The sequence below is a fragment of the Ranitomeya imitator genome, chromosome 3, assembly GCF_032444005.1.
Source record: "Ranitomeya imitator isolate aRanImi1 chromosome 3, aRanImi1.pri, whole genome shotgun sequence".
Classification (NCBI taxonomy): Eukaryota; Metazoa; Chordata; class Amphibia; order Anura; family Dendrobatidae; genus Ranitomeya; species Ranitomeya imitator.
Window position 1 is genome coordinate 112,720,436 of NC_091284.1, and position 15,472 is coordinate 112,735,907.

At 42.8% G+C, this 15,472-nt stretch overlaps 1 protein-coding gene across 1 annotated transcript in view; it reads right to left on the reverse strand.

The window, feature by feature from the left end:
* TNFAIP1 (TNF alpha induced protein 1) overlaps positions 1-15,472 on the reverse strand; it is a 54,284-nt gene that overhangs the window by 23,613 nt on the left and 15,199 nt on the right. The window contains exon 2 of the mRNA XM_069761290.1: positions 1,108-1,446. Within this exon, the coding sequence (XP_069617391.1) occupies positions 1,108-1,321 (214 nt within the window). The 5' untranslated portion in view covers positions 1,322-1,446. The remainder of the gene's footprint in view (positions 1-1,107; positions 1,447-15,472) is intronic.

The following is a 15,472-nucleotide window of genomic DNA, read 5'->3' on the forward strand; positions in this document are numbered from 1 at the left end:
GTTGACAGCAAGTTATTTAGTCTACTACACATCAAAGAGCAAATGAAGCATTACACAGTGCACATGCCCACATTAAAGAGATTAAAAGGGTGTTTTACTAGAATGATGTTGATGACTTATCCTTAGGAACCCCAGACCTGTGGGGGTCCAACACCATGGAGAGAACTTCACCAGCCATTATCAGCTTCAGATGCAAAGCTAAATATCCCGGGTCCATGAAGCGCTCAGTGGCCGCCGACAGAGACTGCAAATCAGTTCTTATTGAAATGAATGAAGCTGATCTGCAGTATCCAGGTGCTTATCAGTAGCTGGAGCAGTGGTTAGCACCACAACCCTTTACATCTGGCTACCATCAGAGCTGAAATTGATTAGTTGCTGGGTGTTAGACCCCCACTATTCTGATGAGCTATCCTAAAGATAGGTGAGCATAGCTAACTGTTAGTGGCCTCTGCATAATAATGTCAATCAGTTCCAAATTAATTTTAATAGCAGTTGAACTGTAGTAACCTAGCAGTGACCATTGAACAGCTGATGGAGCTGATAGGGTACCAGGTATCGGACCCCCACATATCTGATATTGATGACCTATCCCAAGTGAGGTCATCGATATCACAATAGTGAAACAACCCTTTAATGAATTGGTTGTCACTAGTGATGAGCGAGAGTGCTCGGATAACACCTTATCCAAGAATGCTCGCACATCAGTGGTTGCCACATCTTCATGAGGGAATAAAGCTGTTTGTAGGGTTCCAATGACAGACCTATATTAACGTCTTTAAGATGTAAAATTCTTGTATGTGTAATAAAAGGCAGCTAGTGCTATTGTATAGGTGGAAAACAGGCAGGAAGCAGGTTAAAGAAGACTATACGTAGCTCTGAAATATGAAGAATAATATATGCAGTAAAAATCCACTGGATGATTATGTAGCATAACTGGTCAAGCAATCATGGATGCCACTATTCTTTCTATGTTCCATGTAGCTCACATTCTAGTTTTCCTCAGATCCAGCCCTCATAGAACGTCAAGTGCATGTTCTGAGACTTCCCTATAGTACAGAGAAACAATCACCTGCCCCTATCTGTACACCAGTATGGAAAGAATCTCACCTTCTTTATCGGTCAGCACCTCCATGCGGCCACTGAACATTGCCTTGAGCATAGTGTCATGTCTTGTGAGGACCTGCACCGTGGTGTAGTACAAGGATCCACCCACGTTCAACCGAACATATTTATTTCCAAGGCAGCCCCCTTTAAAGCTGTATGTTTTAGGTTTAGCCCCTGAAGTGGGGCACATTGCTGTCAGACAAGTGTCGCCAGACATCTCTCGTAAGTAGACGATGACTCTGCACACAGTGGGCTTCACGTGTGCCGCCGTGGTGGGAGGGTGCGTGAGGAACACACACCCCAGTAAGCAGGAAAGTGGAGCCTGCTAACTTATCCAAATTTCTGCAAAGAAAAAAAACAAAACAAAAGAAAGGCTGTTACCACAACTTGTGAAAATCTTGAAAAGAGGCTGTCCCAACTTAAGGGATAACTATATGGTGGCTGAGGTCCCCATGCAGCGATGCACACCATCGTGTCTACGGCATATTATCAGCTGTGTATAAGGCTTACAGTTGTATGAAAAAGTTTGGGCACCCCTATTAATCTTAAGCTTAAAGTTTTATAAAAATTGTTTTTTTTGCAACAGCTATTTCAGTTTCATATATCTAATAACTGTTGGACACAGTAATGTTTCTGCCTTGAAATGAGGTTTATTGTACTAACAGAAAATGTGCAATCTGCATTCAAACAAAATTTGACAGGTGCATAAGTATGGGCACCCTTATTTTCTTGTTTTAAATACTCCTACCTACTTTTTACTGACTTACTAAAGCACTTTTTTTGGTTTTCTAACCTCATTGAGCTTTGAACTTCATAGCCAGGTGTATGCAATCATGAGAAAAGCTACTTAAAGTGGCCACTTGCAAGTTGTTCTCCTGTTTGAATCTCCTCTGAAGAGTGGCATCATGGGCTCCTCAAAACAACTGTCTAATGATCTGAAAACAAAGATTATTCAACATAGTTGTTCAGGGGAAGGATACAAAAAGCTGTCTCAGAGATTTAACCTGTCAATTTCCACTGTGAGGAACATAGTAAGGAAATGGAAGAACACAGGTACAGTTCTTGTTAAGGCCAGAAGTGGCAGGCCAAGAAAAACATCAGAAAGGCAGAGAAGAAGAATGGTGAGATCAGTCAAGGACAATCCTCAGACCACCTCCAGAGAGCTGCAGCATCAACTTGCTGCAGATGGTGTCACTGTGCATCGGTCAACTATACAACGCACTTTGCCCAAGGAGAAGCTGTATGGGAGAGTGATGCGAAAGAAGCCGTTTCTGCAAGCACGCCACAAACAGAGTTGGCTGAGGTATGCAAAAGCACATTTGGAGACGCCAATTTCTTTTTGGAAGAAGGTCCTGTGGACTGATGAAACCAAGATTGAGTTGTTTGGTCTTACAAAAAGGCGTTATGCATGGCGGCCAAAACACACAGCATTCCAAGAAAAACACTTGCTACCCACAGTAAAATTTGGTGGAGGTTCCATCATGCTTTGGGGCTGTGTGGCCAATGCCAGCACCGGGAATCTTATAAAAGTTGAGGGACGCATGGATTCCTCTCAGTATCAGCAGATTCTTGACAATAATGTTCATGAATCAGTGACAAAGTTGAAGCTACGCAGGGGATGGATCTTTCAGCAAGACAATGATCCAAAACACCGCTCCAAATCTACTCAGGCATTCATGCAGAGGAACAATTACACTGTTCTGGAACGGCCATCCCAGTCCCCAGACCTGAATATCATTGAACATCTGTGGGATCATTTGAAGAGGGCTGTCCATGCTCGGCGACCATCAAACTTAACTGAACTGGAATTGTTTTGTAAAGAGAAATGGTCAAAAATACCTTCATCCAGGATCCAGGAACTCATTAAAAGCTACAGGAAGCGACTAGAGGCTGTTATTTTTGCAAAAGGAAGATCTACTAAATATTAATGTCACTTTTCTGGTGTGGTGCCCATACTTATGCACCTGTCAAATTTAGTTTGAATGCAGATTGCACATTTTCTGTTAGTACAATAAACCTCATTTCAAGGCAGAAACATTACTGCGTCCAACAGTCATTAGATATATGAAACTGAAATAGCTGTTGCAAAAAAACAATTTTTATAAAACATTAAGCTTAAGATTAATAGGGGTGCCCAAACCTTTTCATATAACTGTACCTGCCATTGTAATCATGAGACTGATCACAAGTCAACTGTACAGAACAGGAAAGGTGAATCTGACAAAAGGCCTGTGGGCAGTGTAAAAACTGAAAGATTTCTGCTATTTTAGATAGATTTTTTTAATATTTTAACATAAGAACCTGATGTAAATTCCTTGTAATAGTATCTAATGTGTGAATGGGGACATATTTTTTCTATTTTCCCCATCCCTTTATGGAGTTGTGGTTGTTAAAATTAATCTGTCACTAGATTTTTGCTACCTCATCTGAGAGCAGCATAATGTAGGAAAAGAGACCCTGAATCCAGCTATGTATCACTTCCGGTAGTTTACTGGGTGCAGCAGTTGTGACACAGGTTTTAGATGCAGCAGGATAGGAAAGGGTTCTTTACAGTTACTGCAGTCAGAATGTGGAATGCCGACCACAGAAGAGAGCAAAAACTGATTCCCTTTAAGGCCATGTGCACACGTTCAGGTTTTTTCGAGTTTTTTTCGCGCTAAAAACGCTATAAAAACTCATTAAAAACGCATACATAATGCATTCTATCATTTAGAATGCATTCTGCATGTTTTGTGCACATGGATGCGTTTTTTTCCGCAAAAAAAACGCATCGCGGTAAAAAAAATGAGCATGTTCATTATTTTTGCGGATTTTCCGCGTTTTTCCCGCAATTCTATGCATTTGGGAAAAAAAGCACCAAAAACGCGTCAAAAACGCATTAAAATCGTGGTAAAAACGCATGCGGATTTCTGGCAGAAATGTCCGGTTTTTGTCAGGAAAATTTCTGCAAGAAATCCTGACGTGTGCACATACCCTAAGGCTATGTGCACACGTTCAGGATTTCTTGCAGAAAATTCCTGAGAATTCCGGACATTTTCTGCAAGAAATCCGCAAGAAAACCGAGTGCGTTTTTGCCGCGGTTTTTTCCGGACACTTCCCAATGCATTTTGGAGTGGGAAATCCGCAAAAAAAAACGGAAAATTAATGAACATGCTGCGTTTTTTGCCGTGATGCGTTTTTTTTCGCGGAAAAAAACGCATCATGTGCACAAAACATGCGGAATTCATTCTAAATATCGGGAAAAACTGCGAAAAAACCGCAACGTGTGCACACAGCCTAAAAGCTAAGGTCAGAACACTGATCAGAGCATCTTCCGAACTACATCTAGTCTCTGTGCTGTGTCTGGATGCTCCCTTTTCTCTGCAGGAAAACTGATAGAAAAGCAGAATCATTAGCCTTCATGGTCGGTGATCTAATTTCCTTTATGTTCCTGTAGGACGTACCTCGTGCTAAAATTGAGCTTTGGAAATAACAGAGCATATTATCCTTCATCCTGTTTCCGTCAATTTTATGTGGATGAGTAAGAACAACACTGAGTAAAGCAGGCGATATCTCTAAGAAAAGCTTGAATGCTGAGCTCATGTAATCCTATTGCTGTGGATGTATGAGGAAATATACAGAAACAACCTACACAGAAATTATCCGAAGTGATCCTTTACAGCTGGGGTGGGGAACATTTAGTGTCGTCCTGCCCCGTTTTTGCCTGCTGGTCCTTTAATTTTTCAAAAGTGCTATCAGTGTCAGCATGCCCTTTGTGGGAGGAGACGACACATTCTGCACTCCTCTCCCACTCACGCCATTGCAGCCAATCTGATCTCAACCAGCTCTTGTGGGTGCGGGGCTAGCTGTAGTCTAAAAATGTGCTCCCATCTCCAAGGCTGCCGTCACACTAGCAGTATCTGGTCAGTATTTTAAATCAGTATTTGTAAGTCAAAACCAGTAGTGGAACAATTAGAGGAAAAGTATAATAGAAACATATGCACCACTTCTGCTTTTATCATCCACTCCTGGTTTTGGCTTGCAAATACTGATGCAAAATACTGACCAAATACTGCTAGTGTGATGGCAGCCCAAGGGTGAGTTTACATCAGATGTATATCCAGCGGTCCTGGCATCTCCCATGTGATGTATGCTGCTGTATAAGTGTCTGCTATGTGATGCATAAATCACATAGCAGAAGAAGCAGGAGGCGAAACGTGCGTCGGGGTGAGGGGACACCGCGGGCATCAGGTAATATACTGGCTTACTGTATTATACTACATTTGTTTTCACACTAGTACTACGGAGGAGGTTGTGTCTGGCCACAGGTCTACTGATTAGGAGTTTGCCAGACTTAGTGAATAGGGGCCACTGTGCCATATTATATTGCAGTTATTGCAGTGTTGTCTGGATACTATAATCTTGGCCTTATTATGTGACTGTATAACTGCCTTGCTGTGGATATCATTTTAGATTTGATATATGTTCATAAACGTCTTCTTAATGCAGTTGAGTTATACTCTAATACCTACTATTGGGTTACTAGGAATTTAATTATCTTAGTGAGTATAGAAACATATACGATATATCCTTGCGCTTAGGTGTCCCCTACGGTATTCTTTGCTTTTATATTATGTCAATTTTAAAACATATCAATAAACATTGGTTTTAGATATTTATTTGGGACCTCTTAATCTCGCGTATAATTACGTGGGATTAGTTGTGATATTGTTGTGAAGTGCCCTGGTATTATAGGAGACAGATGTTGAATCAGTGATGTGTATACAGCAAAGTACCATTGTCTCCTACATGATGTACATACGTCAGCCTCAGTGTCTCCTATGTGACGTATTTACAGCAGAGTCTCAGTGAGAATTGGCAGCACTGGTGGAGCGTGGTCATATGGGGTGTTCGGTGGTCCCAGGCTATTGTGACAGCCTCCGGGAAATCCCATCCCAGGCTGGTGCGGCTGATGCAGCTGTAGTGCTCTGTGGTGCGGGGCTGCACCGGCATTTTGTGAAAGTCCGGCGGCCCTAGTACATCCATTTTCTGGAAATATGGCCACCGGGGGGCAGCGCATGCTTAGACTGAGATCTCAGCAAAGAGATCTCATCCAGAGATCTTGTCTCCCGTGATCTCAATCTGAACATGCACCGCCCCTGGCGGCAATTTTCCTGGAGGCCACTGCATCACAACAATGGATGTTCGGGGGGCCTCCAGGCTTTCACAAAATACCGGTGGAGCCCACTCGCACCAACGCTGAACCTGCTGCACCAGCCTGGGAAGGGAGTGTGATCATCAGACCGGGAACACTGCAGAATTGCCCGACTCCTGCTGTCGCCACAGTATTTGTACGCGTTTTTGACGCATTTTTTTCCCGGAGCTTCCCAATGCATTAAATAGCGGGAATAATGCGAAAAATAAGCAGAATTAATGAACATGCTGCGTTTTTTTATTGCGATGCACTTTTTTTTGCAGAAAAAACGCATCGTGTGCACAAAAATTGCAGAACGCATTATAATTGATGGGATGCATATATATGCAATTTAATGCGTTTTTATAGTAAAAAACGCGAAAAAAACGCAACGTGTGCACACAACCTTATAGTCCAAAAAATAGGGGTAAATGAGGTATCGCTGTAATCGTACTGACCAAAAGAATAAAGTGCCTTATCAATTTTACGACACGTAGAATGTCATAAACCTCTCTCCAAATTCTTAAATTGCTGTTTTTTGTTCATTCTAACTTCCAAAAATCAGAATAGAAAGTGATCAAAAAAAGTTATGTGCCTAAAAATGGTACCAATAAAAGTCAACTCTTCTTGCAAAAAAAAAAAAAAAAAAACCCTCATGACTTATCGGCAGAAATATGGAAAAATTGTAATTCTCAAAATATGGCAATGCAAAAAAAAAAAAAAAGCATCTTTTAGTGTGTGAAAGCAGAAATATATATCTGGTATTGCAGTAAATCGCACCAACCCAAAGAATAAAGCTGTCTAATCACTTATACCACACATGGAACATAAAAAATTAAATAAACGAATTCTTGACTTGCTGTTTTTTCCACTCTGCCTCCCAAGGATGGCAGGAAGGCTTGGCTCACATTTATAATGCGCTCTAAACCGAGTGCTTACACTGGGCTTCTGTATAAATCTCTGAAATACGTGAATCAGACGGAACCCCCGGAAGAAGATTCCCTGTAATGAGTCAGATGGAGGCACTTTGGAAGTTTTCTGGCCTGTAAGCTGGTGGCATCCGTCTTTGTGGGCATGCATAAAAGCGTGACACGCCACCGTTTTGTGCACTTCTGAAAAGGACACAGCTGAACAGTAGTCAGATGGAGTCCAGAGTAACCCTGCTGCCTCATTATAGTGATTGGATTCCTCGGGGGCTTCATGTGAATCAGGTCACTCAGAGATTTCGATGGAAACTCCAAAGTAAGTGCTCAGCGTAGAGCACAGGATAAATGTGATGCTAAATGTTATGTAAAATATTCCCCAAAAAACCTTCAACTCAAATCCATAAAAAAAAGCAAGTCCCCACTCAGATCTGTCATCTAACGGAAATATTGGGGTTTCCACATCACTGGTAGCACAAAGTCTGGAAAAGCGTTATGGCTCCTCATATACGCCGATCCAGAGCATCCCAGACATGCTCATTGGGTGACATGCCTGATGAGTATGGTGGCCATGCAAGAACTGGGATGTTTTCAGCTTCCAGGAACAATATGCCATTCTTAAGGCACAGAGATACCATGATGAGATCCTGAGGCCCATTGTTGTGCCCAGGGCAGTGGAGTCGGGTGTGCATTTTGGTGGAGTCTGTATAAAACGGACTGAGTCCAAAAATATATAATACATTGGGTACTGCAGTACAATGCAGGATGCGCTGAATATTTTTTTTATAAGAATCTGGGAAAGTTATGTAATCTATATATATATATATATAATGGTCTAAGGGTTTTTCCGTCTGTCTGTCTGTCCTGGAAATCCCGCGTCTCTGATTCGGCCTCGACCAATCAGCAATGGGCACAGTATCGATGTAGATGTCATAATGGTTGCCATGGCGACGACAATGTCAAAGGTTGCCTTGACCAATCAGCGACGGGCACAGTCTGCCGCGAATTCTGGAATCATCATTGTCCATATACTACGGGGACATGCATATTCTAGAATACCCGATGCGTTAGAATCGGGCCACAATCTAGTGTCTTATAAATGTCTGCTCTATTCCTGATCTAAGGATCTCAGCTTTGAGTTGAGATGAATCTGTGATGCACTTTATGTGAAAAAGTAGCGAAACAGGTATGAGGGAGTTGGAATCAGGGAAAATGAGGAGTAGGAGTGGGAGATTCCGCTTAGCGACTCCACAGCCTTGGTTGTGCCATTCATCCATGACCATCACCTCATGTTGCAATGATCCCTACACAATTCCTGGAAGCTGAAAACATTCCAGTTCTTGCATGGCCAACAACCTAATCGACTATGCGAAAGGAGATGTTACACTGTGTGAGGCCAATGGTGGTCACACCAGATACTAACTGGTTTTCTACCTCACCTCCCCACCTAATCCTGAAAAACAGCATATTTTAGAGTGGCCTTTAATTATGGCCAGCCTAAGGCAATCCTGTGCAATAATCCTGCTGATGGATTATCTTGGCAAACAAGAAGTGCTCACTAACAGATTTAGACAAATTTGTGAAAAACTATTTGAGAGAAAGAGTACCGTAATTTTGTGTACCTAGATAAGTCTTCGATCTTTGAGTTCAGCTCATGAAGGGAACAAGGAATGTATACATCAGTAAACAAAATTGTATTTATACATTTGCAAAAAGTAAATAAAATAAAATGGATGCTTCATGTCAGACTAAAAAAAATGCAATGAAAAAACGGAACCATTTCTAGGTTATATGTACAGTTGCGGTAAACTAAGTGGTTGTATTGGTCACCTGCACATTAGGTGAATGAATACAAAAACAACTCTATAGCAGTGACAACACCACAGTGCCTTGCAAAAGTATTCGGCCCCCTGGAACTTTTCAACCTTTTCCTACACCTCGTGCTTCAAACATAAAGATACCAAATGTAAATTTTTGGTGAAGAATCAACAAATAGAACACAATTGTGAAGTTGAACGAAATTTATTGGTTATTTTACATTTTTGTGGAAAATCAAAAACTGAAAAGTGGGGCGTGCAATATTATTCGGCTCCTTTACTTTCAGTGCAGCAAACTCACTCCAGAAGTTCATTGTGAATCTCTGAATGATCCAATGTTGTCCTAAATGCCTAATGATGCACAGAGAGAATCAGGAAGACCAAGGAACACAACAGGCAGGTCCGTGATACTGTTGTGGAGACGTTTAACGCCGGATTTGGATACAAAATGATTTCCAAAACTTTAAACATCCCAAGAAGCACTGTGCAAGCGATCATATTGAAATGGAAGGAGTATCATACCACTGCAAATGTACCAAGACCCGGCCGTCCCTCTAAACTTTCATCTCAAACAAGGAGAAGACTGATCAGAGATGCAGCCAAGAGGCCCATGATCACTCTGGATGAACTGCAGAGATCTACAGCGGAGGTGGGACAGTCTGTCCATAGAACAACAATCAGTCGTACACTGCACAAATCTGGCCTTTATGGAAGAGTGGCAAGAAGAAAGCCATTTCTCAAAGATATCCATAAAAAGTGTTTAACCCCTTCATGACCCAGCCTATTTTGACCTTAAAGACCTTGCCGTTTTTTGCAATTCTGACCAGTGTCCCTTTATGAGGTAATAACTCAGGAACGCTTCAATGGATCCTAGCGGTTCTGAGAATGTTTTTTCGTGACATATTGGGCTTCATGTTATTGGTAAATTTAGGTCAATAAATTCTGTGTTTATTTGTGATAAAAACGGAAATTTGGCGAAAATTTTGAAAATTTCGCAATTTTCACATTTTGAATTTTTATTCTGTTAAACCAGAGAGTTATGTGACACAAAATAGTTAATAAATAACATTTCCCACATGTTTACTTTACATCAGCACAATTTTGGAAACAAAATTTTTTTTTGCTAGGAAGTTATAAGGGTTAAAATTTGACCAGCGATTTCTCATTTTTACAACGAAATTTACAAAACCATTTTTTTTAGGGACCACCTCACATTTGAAGTCAGTTTGAGGGGTCTATATGGCTGAAAATACCCAAAAGTGACACCATTCTAAAAACTGCACCCCTCAAGGTGCACAAAACCACATTCAAGAAGTTTATTAACCCTTCAGGTGCTTCACAGCAGCAGAAGCAAAATGGAAGGAAAAAATGAACATTTAACTTTTTAGTCACAAAAATGATTTTTCAGCAACAATTTTTTTATTTTCCCAATGGTAAAAGGAGAAACTGAACCACGAAAGTTGTTGTCCAATTTGTCCTGAGTACGCTGATAACTCATATGTGGGGGTAAACCACTGTTTGGGCGCACGGCAAGGCTTGGAAGGGAAGGAGCGCCATTTGACTTTTTGAATGAAAAATTGGCTGCACTCTTTAGCGGACACCATGTCACGTTTGGAGAGCCCCCGTGTGCCTAAAAATTGGAGCTCCCCCACAAGTGACCCCATTTTGGAAACTAGACGCCCCAAGGAACTTATCTACATGCATAGTGAGCCCTTTAAACCCCCAGGTGCTTCACAAATTGATCCGTAAAAATGAAAAAGTACTTTTTTTTCACAAAAAAAATTCTTTTACCCTCAATTTTTTCATTTTCACATGGACAACAGGATAAAATGGATCCTAAAATTTGTTGGGCAATTTCTCCTGAGTACATTGATACCTCACATGTGGAGATAAACCACTGTTTGGGCACATGGTAAGGCTCGGAAGGGAAGGAGCGCCATTTGACTTTTTGAATGGAAAATTAGCTCCAATTGTTAGCGGACACCATGTCGCGTTTGGAGAGCCCGTGTGCCTATGCATTGGAGCTCCCCCACAAGTGACCCCATTTTGGAAACTAGACCCCCCAAGGAACTTATCTAGATGCATACTGAGCACTTTAAACCCCCAGGTGCTTCACAGAAGTTTATAATGCAGAGCCATGAAAATAAAAAATAATTTTTCTTTTCTCAAAAATGATTTTTTAGCCTGGAATTTCCTATTTTGCCAATGGTAATAGGAGAAATTGGACCACAAATGTTGTTGTCCAGTTTGTCCTGAGTACGCAGATACCCCATATGTTGGGGTAAACCACTGTTTGGGCGCACGGCAGGGCTCAGAAGGGAAGGCACGCCATTTGGCTTTTTAAATGGAAAATTAGCTCCAATCATTAGCGGACACCATGTCGCGTTTGGAGAGCCCCTGTGTGCCTAAACATTGGAGATCCCCCACAAATGACCCCATTTTGGAAACTAGACCCCCAAAGGAACTAATCTAGATGTGTGGTGAGCACTTTGAACCCTCAAGTGCTTCACAGAAGTTTATAACGCAGAGCCATGAAAATTGAAAAAAAAAATTCTTTTCTCAAAAATGATGTTTTAGCCCGCTATTTTTTATTTTCCCAAGGGTAACAGGAGAAATTTGACCCCAAAAGTTGTTGTCCAGTTTCTCCTGAGTACGCTGATACCCCATATGTGGGGGTAAACCACTGTTTAGGCACATGCTGGGGCTCGGAAGTGAAGTAGTGACGTTTTGAAATGCAGACTTTGATGGAATGCTCTGCGGGCGTCACATTGCGTTTGCAGAGCCCCTGGTGTGCCTAAACAGTAGAAACCCCACACAAGTGACACCATTTTAGAAACTAGACCCCGCAAGGAACTTATCTAGATATGTGGTGAGCACTTTGAACTCCCAAGTGTTTCACAGACGTTTACAATGCAGAGCCGTGAAAATAAAAAATAATTTTTCTTTCCTCAAAAATGATGTTTTAGCAAGCATTTTTTTATTTTCACAAGGGTAACAGGAGAAATTGGACCCCAGTAATTGTTGCGCAGTTTGTCCTGAGTATGCTGGTACCCCATATGTGGGGGTAAACCACTGTTTGGGCGCACGTCGGGGCTCGGAATTGAGGGAGCACCATTTGACTTTATGATGAATACAAGATTGGCTGAAATCAATGGTGGCGCCATGTTGCGTTTGGAGACCCCTGATGTGCCTAAACAGTGGAAACCCCTCAATTCTAACTCCAACACTAACCCCAACACACCCCTAACCCTAATCCCAACTGTAGCCATAACCCTAATCACACCCCTAACCACAACCCTAATTCCAACCCTAACCCTAAGGCTATGTGCCCACGTTGCGGATTCGTGTGAGATTTTTCAGCATCATTTTTGAAAAATCCGCGGGTAAAGGGCACTGCGTTTTACCTGCGGATTTACCGTGGATTTCCAGTGTTTTTTTGTGCGGATTTCACCTGTGGATTCCTATTGAGGAACAGGTGTAAAACGCTGCGGAATCCGCACAAAGAATTGACATGCTGCGGAAAATACAACGCAGCATTTCCGCGTGGTATTTTCCGCACCATGGGCACAGCGGATTTGGTTTTCCATATGTTTACATGGAACTGCAAACCTGATGGAACACTGCTGCGGATCCGCAGCAAAATCCGCACCGTGTGCACATAGCCTAATTCTAAAGGTATGTGCACACGCTGCGGAAAACGCTGCGGATCCGCAGCAGTTTCCCATGAGTTTACAGTTCAATGTAAACCTATGGGAAACAAAAATCGCTGTACACATGCTGCGGAAAAACTGCACGGAAACGCAGCGGTTTACATTCCACAGCATGTCACTTCTTTCTGCGGATTCCGCAGCGGTTTTACAACTGCTCCAATAGAAAATCGCAGCTGTAAAACCGCAGTGAAATGCGCAGAAAAACCGCGATAAATCCGCGATAAATCCACAGCGGTTTAGCACTGCGGATTTATCAAATCCGCAGCGGAAAAATCCGCAGAGGAACAGAATACGTGTGCACATACCGAAGCCCTAACCCTAACCCTACCCCTATTCTAACCTTAGTGTAAAAAAAAAAAAAATTCTTTATTTTTTTATTGTCCCTACCTATGGGTGTGACAAAGGGGGGGTCATTTACTATTTTTTTTTATTTTGATCACTGAGATATAACCTATCTCAGTGATCAAAACTCACTTTGGAACGAATCTGCCGGCCGGCAGATTCGGCGGGCGCACTGCACATGCGCCCGCCATTTTGGAAGATGGCGGCGCCCAGGAAAGAAGACGGACGGATCCCGGGAGGTAAGTATAAGGGGGGGGGGGGGGGGTGGGGGAAGATCAGAGCACGGGGGGAGCGTCGGAGCACGGTGGGGGGGGGTGTGTGTGGATCGGAGCATGGGGGGGGTGGATTGGAGCACGGGGTGGGGGATCGCTGTGCAGGGGGGTGGATCGGAGCACGGGGGGGGAATCGGAGCACGGGGGTGGATCGCTGTGCAGGGGGGGGGGTGATCGGAGCACGGGGGGAGCGGACAGAAGGACGGTGGGGTGGGGTGGGTGCACATAAGTGTTTCCAGCCATGGCCGATGATATTGCAGCATCGGCCATGGCTGGATTGTAATATTTCACCAGTTTTTTACGTGAAATATTACAAATCGCTGATTGGCAGTTTCACTTTCAACAGCCAATCAGAGCGATCATAGCCACGGGGGGGTGAAGCCACCCCCCCTGGGCTAAACTACCACTCCCCCTGTCCCTGCAGGCCGGGTGAAATTGGAGTTAACCCTTTCATCGGATCTGCAAGGACGCGATCTTTCTGTGACACAGCATATGTATCATAGGTCGGATTGGCACCGACTTTCATGACGCATACGCTGTGTCACAGGTCGGGAAGGGGTTAAAGTTTGCAACAAGCCACCTGGGAGACACACCAAACATGTGGAAGAAGGTGCTCTGGTCAGATGAAACCAAAATCGAACTTTTTGGCAACAATGCCAAACGATATGTTTGGCGTAAAGGCAACACAGCTCATCACCCTGAACACACCATCCCCACTGTCAAACATGGTCGTGGCAGCATCATGGTTTGGGCCTGCTTTTCTTCAGCAGGGACAGGGAAGATGGTTAAAATTGATGGGAAGATGGAGCCAAATACAGGACCATTCTTGAAGAAAACCTGCTGTAGTCTGAAAAAGACCTGAAACTGGGATGGAGATTTGTCTTCCAACAAGACAATGATCCCAAACATAAAGCAAAATCTACAATGGAATGGTTCACAAAAAAATGTATCCAGGTGTTAGAATGGCCAAGTCAAAGTCCAGACATCAATCCAATCGAGAATCTGCGGAAAGAGCTGAAAACTGCTGTTCACAAACAATCGCCATCAAACCTCACTGAGCTCGAGTTGTTTGCCAAGGAAGAATGGGCAAGAATTTCAGTCTCTCGATGAACAAAACTGATAGAGACATACCCCAAGCGACTTGCAGCTGTAATCGCAGCAAAAGGTGGCGTAACAAAGTATTAAGTTAAAGGGGCCGAATAATATTGCACGCCCCACTTTTCAGTTTTTGAATTTCCACAAAAATTTGAAATAACCAATAAATTTCGTTCAACTGCACAATTGTGTTCCACTTGTTGTCGATTCTTTACCAAAAATTTACATTTGGTATCTTTATGTTTGAAGTATGATATGTGGGAAAAGGTTGAAAAGTTCCAGGGAGCCGAATACTTTCGCAAGGCACTGTAAGAATAGTGATACAAGGCAAAGTGCCTTTCATTACATTCAGTTAAAGATGCAAGTGACCAAACAATTAATTAAGAGGAGGCTACGAGTTATATTTAGGTAGAGGCATAATTATACTCAAATTCATGTAAACAAATAGAACAAGATAGTCATAAAGTGCCTGTGTGTATATAGAAAAAATGTTGCTAATAGTTTAAATCAATAGCCAATAAAGTGCAATAGATACCACAATTCACACATAGCATACCGATAGTTGGTATACGCTGCAGATAGAGACCACATTGGATAAAGTGCATAATATGCAGATATTACCTGGGTTGCCAGCTAAGTTAAAGCAAATGATTGATGATCTCCCACAGCAACCCGCGTTTTGACAATTCTTCTTCCGGGGGCGTGCTCACATGGGGAGTCTCATGGTTACTTAACCCCTTAGCGACCGCCGATACGCCTTTTAACGGCGGCCGCTAAGGGTACTTAAACCACAGCGCCGTTAACGGCGCTGTGGAAAAAGTAAATAGCACCCCCCAGAGTCGGATTTTCTCGAGGGTCTCGGCTGCCGGGGGTAGCCGAGACCCCAGAGAACATGATTCGGGGGATTTTCTACCGACCCCGCATTTGCGATCGCCGGTAATTAACCGTTTACCGGCGACCGCAAAAAAAATAAAAAATCAAAGTGTAATTCTCTGTCCTCTGATGTGATCGCACATCAGAGGACAGAGAAATAGGG